The sequence below is a fragment of the Carassius auratus genome, chromosome 3 (genome assembly GCF_003368295.1).
Source record: "Carassius auratus strain Wakin chromosome 3, ASM336829v1, whole genome shotgun sequence".
NCBI lineage: Eukaryota > Metazoa > Chordata > Actinopteri > Cypriniformes > Cyprinidae > Carassius > Carassius auratus.
In genome coordinates, this window is record NC_039245.1 from 18,189,283 (window position 1) to 18,208,225 (window position 18,943).

The 18,943-nt window shown below is 40.4% G+C and overlaps 1 protein-coding gene across 4 annotated transcripts in view; it reads right to left on the reverse strand.

The window, feature by feature from the left end:
* The window catches only part of LOC113049243 (trinucleotide repeat-containing gene 18 protein-like), a 63,128-nt gene that overhangs the window by 32,583 nt on the left and 11,602 nt on the right, over window positions 1–18,943 (reverse strand). For all 4 annotated transcript variants that reach the window (XM_026211446.1, XM_026211437.1, XM_026211428.1 and 1 more), the window contains exons 3-6: window positions 13,711–13,857; window positions 7,615–7,719; window positions 5,177–6,928; window positions 3,578–3,680 (exon numbers count right to left, since the gene is read on the reverse strand). In XM_026211446.1, the coding sequence (XP_026067231.1) occupies window positions 3,578–3,680; window positions 5,177–6,928; window positions 7,615–7,719; window positions 13,711–13,857 (2,107 nt within the window). The remainder of the gene's footprint in view (window positions 1–3,577; window positions 3,681–5,176; window positions 6,929–7,614; window positions 7,720–13,710; window positions 13,858–18,943) is intronic.

The window sequence follows — 18,943 nt, forward strand, 5'->3', positions numbered from 1 at the left end:
CCCACGTGATCTCTGCATATCTTTGATGATCATGTAACCGTATCATGAACAGTAATCATGCTCATTGTTACACTTTTACGCACATACCCAGTATGCATGAATGGTCATGTGACATGCATTCTCTGTTATGTAGAGTAGACGGAGATAGTTTCTGAAACTAAGCAGCTAAAACGCCAGTGTAAATGTGGATTGTTTTAATTCTAAAACGCCCCTTTTAAAATGAAAACACACTAGAATAAACGGGCATTACACTTAAGGACAGACACTGAGGCTGGATTCCTGCTGAGAGAGCCAGTAACTTTTATAAACACCAATTTCCCCAGTGGGGAAGACTTTTTCTGCTACTCGAAATGAGAGCCACACTTTGAAAATAGGCTCATATTTGCGGAGAACTGTTGTCATAAATCCATCCACTCTAAAGAAACCACGCTGAGAGTGTGACCAATGAAAGTAAAATGTTGCTCCGTTTCGCCAGTGTGTGGAATCAAAGAAACAAGAATCCATTCGCACTGGCTGGATATGCTTAGACCTTACTACAAGGTGAATTAATTTAAATTAGCAGACTTTCATCCAGGCTTCTAAAATCATTTTAGAAAACATCTATTTGGCATATACCAACACTTCAGTGTTGCTGCTTAATGTCTGCTGAGATTATAAACTAGCCTCAACCAAGGTAGCAAAGAGAGTATCTTTAAATATCCACACATTCAAGCTGTCATGGATTTGTACTGAAGTTACTTTAATGAGTCACCTTCACAGGGCAACTATGCATTAGGTGCCCCATCACCAATCACAAGCTCTCTTTTTCAGCTCAATATAGTGCTTATGGGAGAAAATGTCCCTGTTCCATTTTCAATCAAACCTCTGAACCAACACTGTTGAAACCCTTTGTATAACAAAGGACACAGGGAAATATATCATTTGGCACTAGAAAGTGAAAGTAGAGGAAAATACCCAAGGTCCCCTCAGTATTTTTTATTTATCTTGAGCTGGGGTCTTGGACTTATTGACAGCTAGCAATGTGGACACCTCAGGCAAAACAATGCAATTGTGAATTTATTTAGTAAATGGCCAATCTTTTTTTCCTCAAACATATGCTTGAGATGATGCATTCAATGATTGAAAAAAGAAAAGAAAAAAACACTTAAGCTAAAGATATGGCCTGATATCCACACACACACACACACACACACACACACACACACACACAGTGGGTACAGAAAGTATTCAGACCCCCTTAAATTTTGTACTCCGTTATATTGCAGCCATTTGCTAAAATCGGGACTAATTTTTTTTTCTCAATGTACAAATAGCACCCCATATTGACAGAAATTCCACTGCAATTCCACATGGTCCTAAGTATTCAGACCCTTTGCTGTGACACTCATATATGTAACTCAGGTGCTGTCCATTTCTTCTGATCATCCTTGAGATGGTTCTACACCTTCATTTAAGTCCAGCTGTGTTTGATTATACTGATTGGACTTGATTAGGAAAGCCACACACCTGACTATATAAGACCTTACCTATATAAGACCTTACAGCTCACAGTGAATGTCAGAGTAAATGAGAATCATGAGGTCAAAGGAACTGCCTGAAGAGCTGAGAGACAGAATTGTGGCAAGGCACAGATCTGGCCAAGGTTACAAAAAAATTTCTGCTGCACTAGGTTCCTAAAAGCACAGTGGCCTCCATAATCCTTAAATGGAAGATGTTTGGGATGACCAGAACCCTTCCTAGAGCTGGCCGTCCGGCCAAACTGAGCTATCGGAGGAGAAAAGCCTTGGGGAGAGAGGTAAAGAAGAACCCAAAGATCACTGTGGCTGAGAAAGGAGAAAGGTGAGGTGGGAGAAAGTTGTAGAAAGTTAACCATCACTGCAGCCCTCCACCAGTCAGGGCTTTATGTCAGAGTGGCCCAACACAATACAGTCCCAACAGTGAAGCATGGTGGTGGTGGCAGCATCATGCTGTGGGGGTGTTATTCAGCTGCAGGGACGACTGGTTGCAATCGAGGGAAAGATGAATGCGGCCAAGTACAGGGATATCCTAGACGAAAACCTTCTCCAGAGTGCTCTAGACTGGGCCGAAGGTTCACCTTACAACAAGACAATGACCCTAAGCACACAGCAAAAATGGCTGTCCACCAACGTTTACCATCCAACCTGACAGAACTGGAGAGGATCTGCAAGGAGGAATGGCAGAGGATCCCCAAATCCAGGTGTGAAAAACTTCTTGCATCTTTCCCAAAAAGACTCTGTATTGGAACAAAAGGGTGCTTCTACTAAATTCCAAGCAAAGGGTCTGAATACTTAGGACCAAGTGATATTTAAGTTGTTCTTTTTTAATAAATTTGCAAAAATGTCAACGATTCTGTGTTTTTCTGTCAATATGGGGTGCTAGGTGTATACTGAGAAAATAAAAATTAACTTAAATGATTTTAGCAAATGGCTGCAATATAACAAAGAGTGAATATGTCTGAATACTTTCCGTACCCACTGCGTGTGTGTGTGTGTGTGTCTATATATATATACATACACACACACACAGTCATGGCAAAAATATTGTAAGTAAAGATTGTAAGTATGATCAAAGAAGGCTGTGGAAATTAATCTGCATTGTTAATCCTTTTGATCTTTTATTTAAAAAACAAAAATAATATTAATAATAATTCACAAAATATTATGCTTTCATTGGATAATAAGAATTTAAAATGGGGAGAAATATCATTATGAAATAAAGGTTTCTCTAATACACACTGACCACAATTAATGGCACCCTTTTATTCAATACTTTTTGAAACCTTTTTGAAACCAGTTTAACAGGTCTAAATTTTGACGAGATCAGAGACAATTCCTTCATCCAGAATCACTCCAGACCCTTTAGACTCAGTGACCCATTTCGGTATTGTTTTTGAAGTTTGTGTTTGAATTATTGTACGGTTGGAAGATCCAAACACGGCCCATTAGAAGATTTATAACAGTGTCAGTCATTTACTGGTTTTCTGAGCCCGCGACTCAACTATTTTCTGCAATTCTTCAGCTTTTATACTTGGGAGAGTCTTTAGCCACTCAAAACTCTCACCTAAGTTAGGACGATATAGACACATGACCTCTTCTGGGCAGATGGGTAACATTTTATTTTGATTGGAAATTCTTAATCATTGCCCTGATGGTGGAAATGGGAATTTTCACTGCTCTAGCTCTTTTTTTAAAACCACTTTACTAATTTGTGAAACTCAATTATCTTTTACTGGATATCAGCAATATACACACATCCATATATATATATATATATATATTCCATCCCCAAATTTTAGATCCGGGAGATGAAAATAACGCAAAAAGCTTACAAATTAACCAGCTTTCTCCTATAGTTAGAACTATCGAATGCTATCATTGTCTTCTACGATGTGCAACACAAACACCTCTGCTAAATTCTGAGAAAAAGTAGTCTGTGATTTTATGACCCTTTAAACTACAAACGCAGGACTGAATTAACAGCTAGACCGATGCCTAGTACCGTTCTGAGAACTCAAAGTTCAAGGCACTTTATGCCAGCGCTTATGAACTCATCTTACCTTAACACTTTCTCCTGCTCACGCTCCACACGCCCCGACAATAGGCGCTCGTCGCCGTGACGTGTCCTCTCATCTCCATGCTCTTCCTCTGTGTGGATTGGGCCTGCAGGACATTACACCAATTGAAGACGCTGACTCAATATTTTTACTAAATTTGGTGACTTTGCAGTGTTTGCCAATGATCTCATTTTACATCATTTGAAATACATTTCTGACCTTTCTTGGCTTAAAAACAACCAAATCCTAGTAGTATCTTCCAGCCTGGCAAGATTTAAATGTTACTATTTTCTCTTTATAAATACACTGCTCCAGAAATAGCCCAAACTCCAAAGGTGTTTATCAGTCCTAATACTCAGCACCAGTCAAAAGCAGTGTCTTACACATCTATGAGTTTTCAGACAGACTTGTGCAGACAAAAAATGCCCACGGAGAACCTATCTAGAGTAACGGATCACATTTACAAGAACCCATTGAGGCCCATCAGTAACTTATCAATGTTTCAACAACACAGTGGTGTTATATACAGTTCAAATTGCTCTTCATAGAGACACAGCCATTTGGAGATTCATCAGACAAAGTAGCATTACAGAATTCGAACTAAACTAAAAGACCCTTTGAAGTCTGTTCAAAATACCACATCAGCACAGCCCTGTATACCAAAAGATAAATGCGTAAACATTTTTTTTTTTTATCCGAGCAGGATTTAGGTAGGAGTGTATTGAACCTTTCAGTACTGACAGACAGTGGCTGAGAAGAGATTGTGTTCTTCTAAACCGAGGAGGGGGACGAAAGTGCACAGATCTCGGTCATGCTCCAGGGAAAAGGTTTCAGTCTGTTTCCAAGGTTACCAAAAGCCTGTCCGACAAGCTATCCGTTTGCATCAAAAAGAGGGCAAATTAGTCAAGCAAAGCTCTGTCCCTAAAACTTGTTTTACATGTAAATTTAAACCTTCTCTCAGAGTGTGGGGACTAATGTTATTACAGCAATTTCCTTGCACACGAGAGCACATAAATTAATGCTATTCTCTCCACCCTTTCTGTCCCTTCCCGAAGGAGATTCGATTGCTAAGCAACAAACCTAATGTCATATTAGAATGCACTGCTTATTTGCCACCTTTAGTAAAGCTCTGTTTTATAAGCAGGCGGGCACGCAGTGTCTTAGTGAAAAGTTTAAAACACTCCCTATGCTAACAGGTAACACTGTGGGCCAAAGCAATAGCAAAGCTCATGATGTTTAAGAAATAAAATGAAAGAGGGAGTGACCTTGGTGTCGAGCATGCCCACATAAATGGGCTGTAACCACAGAAAATAAGATTGGGTCAGTGTGTTGTTCTTCAGTTTCGTTAAAGGCGTGAAAGCATGTAAGAACAGTTTTTTCCTTTACAATTTATTCCACCTTAAAGGGTTAGTTGTGCTGCTTTTATCTGCAGACCACAAAATAATTGATTTTGCCCATACAATAAACGTCAATTGGGTCTAAAAAAAAAAGAAATATATCCTTTTGTGTTCCACAGAAGATAATAAGTTGTACAGCTTTGGAAAAACATGAGAATGAATAACTGATTAATGATTTTTTTATTAAAGATAAGAGGCAACGCACCTTTGATGGTTCCTCCAAGAATTGTCCTGTCCCTATCCGATACAGAGCTGGGTTTGCTGCTGTTGTCCCTCTGGCGGGCAACAGCCACTGCAATGCCTACCGGTGGATGACGAACCTCCCCATCCCCCTGAGAAGAGTTTCCTTCTCTGCCAAAGGACTTAGCACTCTCAGGTCTCTCAGGTTCCTTCTTCAACTGCTTTCCAGACTGCTGGGGTGGAAGGTGCTGAACTCTAGACACTCCGGGATAACCAGCCTCCAGTTTCATGCTTCCCAGTCCTCCAAAAGGACTACGACTATCAGACCCGTGCATGGAGCCAGACTCGCTGGAGAAGTTGCCACTGTACTTGATGAGGCTTTGCATGGCCGAAACCTCCCCGTGCCCCTTGGGACTTCCGGCACTGCTTACCGGTCTATGTAAGCCAGTATTGTCCAGGTACATTCGCTTGCCCTCTTCTTCACCTCTGGGGCCATGGGTGTGTTGGGCTGCCAATGCGGCAATGTGACTGGTAGCATAATTGCCCATCTCGAAAGGCTTCCATTTGGGTTCAGTAGAACCCAAGGCCTTCAACGGATTCTGTTCCGAGTGAGGCGTAGCTGGATCCATTCCAGAAAACGGATTGGCAGACCTTTGAGCCCTGTCCCTCTCTTGGCTGCGAGATTCAGTCTCAAGTCCCATTCTGATCATGTGTTTTGATGTAGTGTTGGATAAGTCCCTGGCATCTGGACCGTTTCCAGATTTATTTGTGCACATTTCCAAATGCAAGGGCTTTTTCATGGCCAAACCATTTGACCTAATTATCGAGCCTTCCTCGCGTAAAATGTCTTTCTTAAAGTCCCCGTGAGGGGGAGACTCACTCTTAACAGAGGACCGACCATGGTCCATATGTGTTCTCTCATTCCCCACCTGCAGGGCTGATCTGTGTGAGTCCCTCTCCCTGCTCTTGTCATTTTTATTATCTCGAGCTTGGGAGGCAATTTGAATTGGCCCCTTTCGCTCATCGTAAACCTCGACAGAAGGCACATAAGTAGGAGCTATCACTCTGTGTTCTTTGCCTGGCTCTTTTGATGTAGAGTAGAGCGGGTACATGCTGGGCGGCATGTGGTGAGGGGGAGGGTAGGTGCCAGAGGACACCAGCCTGGGCGGGAGATGGGATGGGTTGGGCTGCAGAGAAGAGGGACTGGCATATGACACATGCAGAGTGCCAGCTGATGTTGCAACCGAATCACATCTTCTCTGCTTGTCGGAGGAAAGGTGGCCCCCTGGCCGGCTGGTTTCGTCATCTCGGTCCCTGTCCCTCCTGTCCTGTTCTGTACTTGGGTGTCGGGTTGGCATGCTGCTGCTTGTCCCGCAGTTGCCAAGTAAACTGTGGTGAGATTGTTTGGGTTTAGTGTCCATGGTGCTCAGAGCAGGCGAGTGCTGATAAGAGAAAGGCCGAGCATGCTCCAAAGTTTTTGCAGACCTCTCCGAGTTGCTCACTCTACGCTCATCTTCTGCCTTGACATCCAAGGTGAGGTCCACCACACTGTGGGGCCGTGACTCCTCTTTTGGCCTTTCTCGTTCCTTCCTTGGAAGGGAGTGACCTAGGTCACTCTTAGAGGGCTTCTCTTTTACCAGATCCCTGCTCGAGTCTTTAGAGCTTTTGTGAGGAGGCAGGGCCTCCTTTTCCCTGGAGAAGGACACGGGCATGTGAGCCACTGGGCTCCGGGCCATTGCAGAATGGGAGTGCACTGAACCTGGCAGGTAAAACCCCTCTGAGAAAATGAGAACAAAATGGAAAATGTGAGCCTGTCAGACCTTTAGTCATTTGGTGCAAAATATTAAGACTGTTTAAAGGCTCTAAGGTGCAGAAAGTATATAAAAAGATCAACCACATACTATTAAATTGTTAAAACGCTCTAAATGAGACACTATCTGCAAGTACAGCAGAGCAGAAAGCAAAGGAAATGTAAAAGTTCAAGCTTTAGCAATGTGCTGCCTGTTGAGGCAGAATTAAGTCTAAAGTTTTACATGGTAAAAAGGGCATGGTAAAAAAAAAGATTTTCTTTTTTTATCCCCAAATCAAAATATGAAAGAATCTTCCACAAAACAAATGAATAATGATCAAAGTGAAAACTTTTTTTCCATTGAATTTAAATTTTACATAAATTCAGTGTAAGAAAAACTACCATGAAACACTTAACACTTTTAATATTACACAATTATTAGTATTATTATTTTGTATTACTGTAGTTTATTTATTGAGAGTCATAAAATAGGCTTCATTTTCCTTTTGGTGTGAACTATGACCTAGATATTTCTTCACAATTTAGAGATTTTATATACACTTTATAAATATAACTTTATATACACATACAGGCCTAAATGTTATGATAGTCATATACATACATAAATCACAGCGATAATGGTTAAACATGTTATTTTATATACATATACAGACCTTTTTGTGAGTCAAAGAGAGCATGTTGGCTGAGCTGTGGATGCTCAAGGTGGCCCAAGGGAATGTAATGGCTGGGGTACAAACTGCTTGGCAAATGAGGAAAACCTGGAAAAGAGAGAGTACAGACATCTTGTTATTTTAGAAAATAAGGGATTGGCCAAAGCTGTCAGTTCTACGTCCAGTATTTAATGCAGCATCTGTATCTGGCTATCATAAGGCAGAAAGGACATTAGTACAATAACCTTTGAAAATAGTTAATGGCAGCGGCACTTGAGTCTCACTGGCTGTACATCGGTCTTCCAGAGTCATTATTCAAACCCAAATTATGCGCACTTACAAATACACAGATTTGACGATTTATTATCTTATCAGTTTATGAATCTGCTTCATAGCCAGAGCCGCAGCTCACCTCGGCCCAAACATAAAATTGACTTATTACCACCCAAAGCAAAGGGAGAGAAATATTTCTCAAATCTGACATCTGGTAACCAGGAAGCGGCCATTCACACATTTAAGTCATGAATTTCATCTAAGATTTCACCAAGGGCAAAGACGCACAAATGTACATTCATAACCTCAAACACTACAAACAACAACATGAACAAAAGCATGAAGGCACAAACAAATAATGCTGACACATAACATTATCCCTCCTTTAAAAAAAAGCTTTAATGAAAGACAAAAGGGTTGTCAGAGCTAAAAACAAATGGATCTCTAAAGATAGACATGCTCCACATTCAAAAGGGAGGATGAAATGTTTAGAGCATAATCCTCTGGAATACATATAGGGTCATTTAAGTCCATTCATCATTCCTGGTTGTAGAAGATACATTCAAATTGGGTGGATCATATCCTTCACTGGGAGCCTTCATTGTGAGACATGTAATACACTGTGGGTGGGGTACACTTGCATTTAAAACCAGCAGGGCCCGAGGCGTATACGAGACCTGTTGCTGCTTTTATGGACTGACTTGGCAGGCCCGTACCGCCCTAGCCCCCGGTGAACGCAGAACCGAGAGAGACTCTGCACGAGGACAGGCAAATTAAATTTTTGTTTTCACATGCTCTTACAGCACACAGTTACACAGAACACCAGCAGCTGCGTCATACAGGCTTGGCAGTTTGATGAGAGGTCAGGTGGTGCTGAAATGACTCATACGAATACCCTGAAGAGATGAGTAACCACTAAATCAAAGAACATTTGCACTAAACGCTAAATGCTGAAACAAGATGGGAATGGCTTCTGCTGCAAATGAATGGAGTGAAATGAGTCTGGAATGTGCGCTTCTCCCATCCCTCTGGCAAAATTGCAATACGTCCAGAGAGGCTTTGCTAAAGAAAGGTCAAGCAGCCGTTATATTGGATTTATGGTCAAGCTACTGGGCACATGGCTGCTGAAGCACCTTTTAAGGTTTTGCAACAAATTACTATAAAATGAAGAAGACCAGAAAGCAGAGGGTTAGAGCTAATTTCCAACTCAAATATTAAGAGGGAACATTCACAACACATCCATCCATGCATAGAAAACTTAAATCAAATTTGCTGTTTAAACTGTGTGAACAGACCGGTCCCCACTGCGCGCAGATATTGACAAGTTAAGTTTATGAACAACAGCAGGAGTCTCTTATGTGTAATGGATCAGTTCTTACTATCAATGCAATTTAAATCAGGTCACATCAACCATTATGGATTGACTTGTGTGCACCCCGGAGCGATCAGCTCTTCGACACAATGTTTAGAGAGAGATAGAAGATACAGGGTCCTGGAGAGCAGGGGTCAAAGGTCGTCCCATTTCAATGAGTGTTACCAGAGCTCTGAAGCAAGTTTTATTGAGGGCACATGGAAACAGCCTCAAAGGCTACAAAAACGAAAGGCTGCTTAAAACACAGTGTCAACAACAGGCTAAATAAAGGACTGAGTCAGCCCATAAAGCTAGTGCGGTAATATTATTTAGTTGCATGATTGCTAAAATGCCAGTGGTTGGGCTGTTTATTTATCCATTGTATGGGTGGCAAAGACATTCATCATCTACCTGTCTGAATGAACTACACTTACATGGAAAGACTGCATTCGTTTTTATTTTATTTGGGCTTCGTAGACAAAGCACTGCAAATAAAACACCAGGGTTACCAAACACTTATCTACAGTCACAGCCTCACAGTCAAAGCAAAGTCTTCATAATTAGTGATAACAGTAACACGAGAACATTAAGTGTTATTGACGGTCTAAAACCAAAACAGTCTAAAAATACGATCCTGCTTGAAAGTGCACATTGCACAGTGTGTGTCTTTATGGCACTACATGTAAGAAGAGCGGTGCTTCAAAGGCTGTCACTTTATTTAGTACATCTCAGGTGACAGTACTGCTATGCTGCTGATTGCGTTCCCACACCATACTGAGAGATGACTGAAGGTGTCCTACTCTTAGCAACAGGGCTAGAACTGCGGCATGGCATTTATTTCTGTGTTCTTCTGCATGCCTCGTAAGGGGTGTGGTGGAGGCAGGCGTGCTCTCACACAACTAATCTCAGTTAATCTCGCTTTCTCTAATGTGAAATGGAGAGAAAGTCTCAGCCTACACAATATCTGCAGACTAGCTAATTCGTTTTGATTGCCACTGCCATTTCCTATAGATCTGCACCACAATGTGCCTAATGCAGAGAAACTTCCTGACAAGCCAGGAAGCTAGATACAGGGTTCCCACACATTTTGACCAATGAATGCCCTCATGATTACTGGAAAGAAATCTTTCTTTTCTTTTTGAGGGGTTGCCGGGCAGAACATCCATTTATATGCATTTTAATTATAGGAGTTGATTTTAACTGTCAGTCTACAAATTTTTCTAATAAGATTTTTTACAAACATATAACGTATTCAAGAACTCATTATTTCAATTTTGTTCATCACATTTTTGTCTCAGTTGATTTTTTTTTTGTGATCAACATTTTTATTCAGATTTAATTTCATTTTCAGAAACAAATCACAGTTCACGGTTTAAAAGAACCATGTCCAAACAGATGCTATGAAACCGTCCACGGGTTTTAGGTTTCAGTTGTTGAATGTTAATACAAAATTAGGCCTTCACGTTTAGATATTTTTCTGGAAACAAAAGTGGAATTTCCCAATAATATTTGGTTTAGTCAGTGTAACTGTAAAGAGGAAATAAGTGTGTTTTCTGTAACACAGAACCATTTAACCTTGCTCATCCTTTAGGGATCTATTACTAAGGACAGGGGAAGGTTACAAAAAAATGGTGTGTGTGTAGAGGGGAATTTAGCTCAGAAAGGAACAGTCAAAAAAGGAGGCCATTAACAAAAGCAAAGATGCTATGACATACCCTTGCTGACATAAAAGAGAAATAATGTTCCCTGAGGCTAGGACTATATAAAAGTCTTTGAAAAAGGCTCTAAAGGAGAGGAGCTGGTTCAAGACTTGTATTTAGGTGCAGAGGGGCTGCAAAGGTCAGAAGAAGCTCCAACAATTTCAATAAACCCAATCATGTGCACCAGAAAGAGGCAACTTCTAGAATTTCTGCCAACGTGCATCCGCCTCCACTCTCCCTCTTTTCATTATCTTTATTATACATCTAAAATTTCACAAACACATCAGTATTCAAAACCATCATCTGGACCCCAGGGATGCCACAGGAAGCGCAGGAGAACATCAAATCGCTACCTGTGCCAGCAAATCCATCATCATAGTCAAAGAGGAGCATTCCTTTCTGAGCGGAGTCCAATGTGTGCCGAGAGCAGCAGGCATGGACGGTCTATCAATCACACAGCGCCACCCTGCAGCCACCATCATCTCCTGCACAGTCCAAAGGTGAGCGGACCTCAAGGGCCACGCATCTGATTGAAAACCACAGCGGAAAAAGAAGGACCAGGGATGGCACATTCCAGGGATACTCTGATTCTTGTCTAATATAAACAAGAGACGAGGTTCAAACCGTCTCCCAAGCCACACAAGTCTCCACTGTTGTGAAAGACCTCGTCCTCGCAAAAATCTCATTAGTGCATTCGCATAAATTGTGTATTTTCAGGCTGACCGTCTCTTGGTACATATACAAGCCCCATGTCCAAACAAACTGTTAACACTTCACAGTTCGCTGCAATTCATGTTTATTAATTTAACTTCAAAGATAAATCCGGTCGGCGGTTTCTCCCTCTGATTATGGAATATTTGCAATCTGTAGCGGAGGGACTGCGGCATGCCTGATTGTTTCACACATTTTGTGTAAAAATAGCCAAATTCCACAGCTGCTAATTCGACTTCCTTCAGTTAATAAGAGCCAGGTGCACCCTTCAGAATAAACAGGCATTTTCCAATATTTTTACAGGCTGCAGAGACAGAGGAAACTTCAATGTCAGCTATTCATCGCATTTCTACACAGGCAGAGCGAGGTAGGCTTGCTATTATCTGTGCCAAGGTTTTAGACAGTTCATCTGTACTTTCTCTGTGGGGACTTGAAACAAAGGCCTATAGGTACAAGGCCCTTCAACAAACCTTGTTAATAATCCGCCCACACCCTTTTACAGAGCTAGCACTGCTTTTCTTTTGATTGTTTGGTATACATGTGAACCATTTTGAGAGCTGAAATCCCTGTCTTCTCAAAATGGCAGGGGCTGGAACAGCTTCAGTGCCGAATGAATCATCTTGCTTGAGCGTGCAAGTTTGAAGTTAGAGCACAGATAAGGGCTTGACTTTACACACTAAGATGAGGAGGAGAAAATATGAAAGAAGTGTGTAATACAACTGCAGGGCAAAATAAAAGAATCTCGAAACTCTACAGGGGTCAACAACGAGACTGGTTTTGTGGACCTCTGAGTTTTTGGGCAGCTGACGTAACTGCCGTTGACCCTGTTGGCCAATTGTTGCACAGACACTAAAGCTTATACTGGATGATCATATACATGCCATTAGCTCATAAAATTAGCTATAATGTAAGAATAACAAATTAATGCTGTATTTTTTTTTTTTTACTTTCTATTTATCAAGAATCCTGAAATAAAATAGGTTTCCAAAAAAATATTAATCAATTTCACTAATTTATATTAACACTAATAATAAGAAATGTTTTTGAGTTCTGAAGGATCATGTGAAACTGAAAACTGAAGCATCGACTGCTGAAAATTCAGCTTTGCATTAAAAGGAATAAATTACATGTTAAAATAATTATTTTAAATTGTACTATTATACTATTATACTATACTATTGTGTTATTTGAACTACTGGTCCTACAGTACTAACTAGTACAGAAAACAGACAATAAGGTTTTATTTTGAGCCCTTATAAGATACTTGAAGCTAAGGCTCTGTATCTAAAGACACATAGTACTGTTATACAAAGAACTGCAGCACTAACATCTATCTTAAGCTCTGTCAAAGCCCTTAGATATTGACTATTGACCGACACCAGCTATTTCAAGAAAGGAATTGGTTACAATTACGCTGCAGCAGAGCGGCTGTCAGATGTGGCCTATTCTACATTAGAACTGCAAGGATGAAATTGATTTTTTATTGTCTTTTCTACAGTCGTTGCACACCATTCACACAAATCTAGTTTATTGACTTCAAAGAGAGAGAGAGAGAGAGAAAGAGAGAGAGAGAGAGAGAGAGAGAGAGAGAGAGAGAGAGAGAGAGTGTGAGGGGGTAATCCATCAAAGACATCAGATCAGACATGACTGCATATTACACATCACAGACTTAACCAGCCCCACACACACACATAACACACACTCGCTTATCAAAAACATTAGTGCACCTTTACCCGCTCAAGCGCAGTCCACAGCACATGCTTGTAATTCCAATACCAAGTCGATTTCCATTAACTTCAAATATAAAGCTGCCTAAAAGTCCCTGTGGGTTGTATAGAAGGTGTGTTTTTTCCATTAGCCCGTCCACCCCGTCCTGCCCATCAGCCAGACATCTGACTACAGCCTTTGTCTGAGTTCACTGATCTGCCAACAAACCTAATCGTTAAACCCAATACGTTCAAGCTGCCTTGTGCAATTGCAGGTCTCGCTTCGTTTTAAGCGTTAAAATGCTCCAACGTTTCTTCCCATTTTTCACAGGACACATAGAAAGTCTGCGATTCTTACCTTCATGAGTGTGAGAAGCCCAGAGCTGGGCCATTTGCAAGCTGGCTGGGTTTGGGGCTCGAAAGCCTGGATCCGATGACCCATGAGCACTGGAGGCGCTGACGTATCCGCCAAGGAATGGACTAGAGGCACCTGGGAAGGCATCACCTGCAAAAGAGAGAATCGAACGTTTGCCTATGAAGTGACAGAATAAAATGAAGCTGTAAAAAGTCAGTAAGCACTGTCATTTGATATGACGACATGACACTCAGGAGAATAGCCTTGGCAAAAGTTGAATGATTAATCTGTGAAGCTCTGTGGTTTTCTTTTGAAATACAAAAACCGCAAACATGTTCCTGTTGCCGGACCGCCTTTTAATTCCCTTCAAAAGAAGAATGTTTACAAAGAGGCACAGAAAGACCACAAACACAAATTGCTTTTGCTTGTAAACAAATGTCATGGATAATTATTACTCATCCTAAATGTTATGTTAACTGTCATTACAACAGCCACCAGATGTGCAGCTTCAAAATGGGGAACGTCTAAATAAAAGCATGTTTTCATCTTGCCGTCTTTGACATCGGAGAAAGAGACAACACATAGACGTGTATGGTATTCAATCTGCTGCCTCCTCAGAGCTTTTAAAGTCATACGGATAAAAACAATAGTGATAGCACATGTAGGGCCCTATGATTTCCGTGATGTGGAAAAAGTGGACTGAATCCAGTCATAAAAACGGAATTCACAGTGTAACACAGAATGTCATGGAATTTGTCAAAATTTGAATACATTTATCAAAAGTCATTACACTTAAAATCTCGATATGGACTAGGCATCTGTAAATATTAAGCCGCAAAATTTGATTTAAATATGAATCTTGCATGTTCTGCGTGTCTCTGTTAATGAAAGGTGCAGACCAGTTAGAAATGTAGATTTTGCTGAAGTAGCTCATTCTCTCAAGTTAATTTCCATCTCTGGCGCAGATGCATGGCTTCATTTACTACACACATACTGAAACGTGCGTAATGCTTGCAGTGATTTCAGCTTCTGCCGTCTCACTAATAAGTACGTCAACACATGAACAACATCTCCAGAACTGCTCTGACAGTCACTACATGAGCATTTGAACATTTGATTTGAGTAAAACTAGCATCATATCACATACACAGAACTGTACATTTATTCACGGCAAACAGTCAAAATAAAAATCCAGTTTGATTCGAAGACATTGTGCCCATTACAATTTTTCAGTAGAATGTCCATAGCCTACTATTACTATCAAAACAAACATTATTTTTTAAGGAATAATCACACAACGTTTCTTCCATGTTTTAAAAGAAAATCCCTTTTGTTTGCCAAAAATTTACGTTTGCTTAATTTTCAATAATAAAAAAAACAATTAATGTTTTATGCCTTGATTTGATTAACAGAAAAATTTGAATGCACGAAACCGAATTTGAGATACTTTAAAGAGGTCATGTGATTTTGCTTAAAAAAAAAAATTATTTAGTGTAATAAAATGTGTTTATGCAGTTTAAGTTTCAAAAAACAAATTTTCCACACACTCTACATTATTGTTGCTCATCTATGCCCCCCTTTCTGAAACACATTGATTTTTACAAAGTTCATCGTTCTGAAAAGCGAGGTTTACAGGTTTCACTGCTGTGTGTCTGCACTTTGGATGGGTTAAATGCATACTTGGCTGTATGTCACGTCACTTGAGCCCCTTTCACACTGCACGTCCGACCCGGCATATTGCCGGAACATTGCCGGGTCGCCTTCTGTGTGAAAGCAACCACGTCCCGGGATTAATTCCGGCATTGAACCCGGGTCGGGGACCTAGTAACCTTGCCAGGTTCGACCCGGTTCGCTTTGTGAACAAAAGCCATATCTAATGGTGTGTCCAAGTGATGACACGCGTTATCACGCGACTCTTTTACCGGCTGTTTTGAAGAAAGATCAACGTTCGCGACAAAAAAAAATATGTGCAAACTGTAATGAAGCAGAGATCATTTAGTTCCTCCCTTTCCGCGCTGACGCCGAGATCATTCGCTTGCTTCAGTGTAAGTATAACATGCCTAGCGCTTTTGACTCGTACATTACACGTCACGACCCATGATCAATTACAGGAACACTTTACCCGTGTATTTGCCAGAATGGCAGTGTGAAAGAGGCTTTGGTCACTCACTCACTCACATCAACAAATTAAACCCTCAGGTTCATCCATATCTAACACTATCTATTCAAGCATGACGTATAAACAGGGATGACCCGACCTCCCCCCCCCCCAAATTCCTTCAATACAATTGCCTTCGTTCCCACATGCCTTTTCTCAATCCAGCATGAGAGGAGCACTACACAGTTATAACTCAGACAAGAGTTCGGACACACTTTCACAGATACACACACAAACACACACACACACACACACACATCCTCCTGTGCTGCAGACACCTTGGGACAATGGGTCCATTTTTTGCATGTGTAAATAGTGCATTAGCATGACAAGAGGAAAAGGAACAACAAGGCATCAACAGCAACATGAGCCTTTTGTAATCGAGGTAAGCATGCGATTAACCTAGGAGGGAAGCAGTCTTGCTCTGCAGATGAACCGTAGGGCCATTGTATCACACATTGCTAACAGCAGATGTGAACCCTTTGGACTACATCTAAACATTAACCACAGGACAGATAATACCCATGGATGGGGTGCAAATGGAGGAGAGGAGATAGCAGAGCAGGAGGAGATCCATACTTAGAACATTTGGTAGCTTATTCTGCAGTATGCAAGATGAACACCACAGTCTACCGTGTTTGCAATAACATACATTTATTTCCTTGTGAAGAAATGAAGAATATTATTACAGAAAGTTATTCTAAATGCGGAATCACATACTACTGGACTTGTGACTCTAGATCTATTGACTTGGCCAGGGATGCATTTTAGACTCGTAAGCCTTTTCTTCAAACACACAGCAAGGGCACTGTCTCACTCATTCATTTGAATGGAAGATCTGGACTTGTATGGGTCACGTGAAAAGAAGCAATGTTTGTTTTTTTGTTTTTTACCATATGATTCCAGTCCTATAATGCAAAGAATGAGACATTTAGGGGACACAATTAATCCAAAGCAAAGAAAGGTACATGTTTACAACTGGGTCATCCTCTCCTCAGGAGTGCAATGGTTACTGGGTAACTCAGCAACTGTCCAGTTTACAGATCACTCCGTATGTGGTTTGAATTTAAAACATTTAGGATTACTCTTTAACCACTACACCAACATACCTTTGTCAAAAGCATACTTGTTCATCAAATGTTTTATTTCAAGTTAATAAGTGTTGATACAGAATTGGGCAAATATGAAACTGGGTCACAAGTCAGTCTGATTTGATTTTGAAATGATTCATAATTATATTTAAAAAAAAATGCTGAGAACTGGAGTGACGTATTGCACTGTAGTCAAATATTAACAAAATAAAGCATCAGACTTTATGTTCACAGCTTCAAGAACTGATTTTTTGTTGAAGATATTCAATGTAAATTTAAAAATAGATGCAAAAAAAAGTCCATCTGAGATTTTTTTTTGTTCTAAATTAGTTTAGGTGCGGTAATTTTCACTTTGACTGCAAAGAAATGGTTATTAGTCAGTTACTGAATGATTTTTCTTAATTCTTAGGTCGAAGTGTACATTTTTGCAGGCCTAGTCGCTATTTGAGGTTATATTTTTGTTGGAACGGGATTTGGCTCCATCCAGCCTAAGAACATTAATGTCAGACAGGCTAGCTGGTGTTCAGCTTCATCCCAAAGATGTTTATTCAAAGCTCTGTGCAGGTCAATTAAGTAATGCAATTCTCATGTCAATCCAATCTTATTTCTGCATTGCCCATTTTTTGTGCATGGGGTGTATTGACGTATTAAAACAGGAAAGGTCTTTGCCTAAACTCTTTCAAAAAGTCATCTTTGTGTTACCTTTACAACTTTAGGGATCTTATCCATTCACAAACAGCTTGTAACACTCCAAAGAGAAAGGAAAACTTAATCTCATCATATGACCCCTTTAAAGAGGTGGCATCCTGTGATGGCCCCACATCACATCCTGAAGATTTCCAGTATGATGGATTGCTAGTCTATGGCTGTGAACTTCACTTGTGTGTGCGGCTGGAATGACTGAAATTTGATATTATTAACATTATTAACATTAAGTTATAGCTGACCACAAGTTTTCTTTCTACATTTCTGAAGGGTGAATGCATCACTCAAAAAGGAATCACAGTCATGTCTGCGCCACGGCCTGTAACATAAGCAGCAGCTCCTGACAAATAAATAAATGGAAACCTCAATGCTCAATCGTGTCTGTGTGCAGTTTCTGAGTGCAGTGTGAGAACCACAACACAACAGCAAAAACTGTTGCCCTGATCGCAAAGATTGTTTTCCTAGAAGTACGTCCAAGAAGGTCTCAATGGGAATTTACAAAGTCAGTTGTTTCACATTTTCTCTGAAATATTCATATCCCATCTGCAAACATTTCCCAGTGTCATATAATCCATTTGAACCCAGAGTTTGCAGGGCACGTTAATTGTTTCCAATCAGTCAGCTTTAAAGCGCTCAGTCGTCATCTCAGATGCACGAAGAAAACACAAGAAGTTCAGTAGGTCAGAAATAGTTTAAAAGCTGAATAGGATACAGGAATTTCCTAATTGCTTATGTTGCTCAACTCAACTCCAACCCAAAAGGCCTTGCGGTGAGCTTTCGCAATACCACAACCAACACCCAATATAATTAAAGCCAGACCCTTAAAAACAATTCATAAAGAACGGTTGTAAATTAGAGAAAAGAGAGACACTAATTAGAATAAGGTCTTAAACTGAGGCAAAGAAAACAGGACCATTAAAATACTCAGAGCTACTCTTAACTGGTCCTTCAAAGCCCACCACCTGCTCTGAAAAACATAAAGAGCACTCCCACATGACAATAGACAACATTATGATAGACATTACAATGCGGTAGACATAAAGCATGCTCAGCAGACCAATTCACACATCAAGGGGAAACCGGATTTAATGTCACTTAAAGCAAAGGCCATGATGGAATTAAACAAGAATTCAAAACATTGTGAAGAATGAAAAATTTGTTCTTTCCTACCTAAAAGCAAATACCCCCTCATACAATTTGTCGTTAAAATGTAATGTTAAAATAAAGGATTTGGTTGCAATTTCTTTGATGATTTTTTTTGTTACCTTTCTGGACATGGACA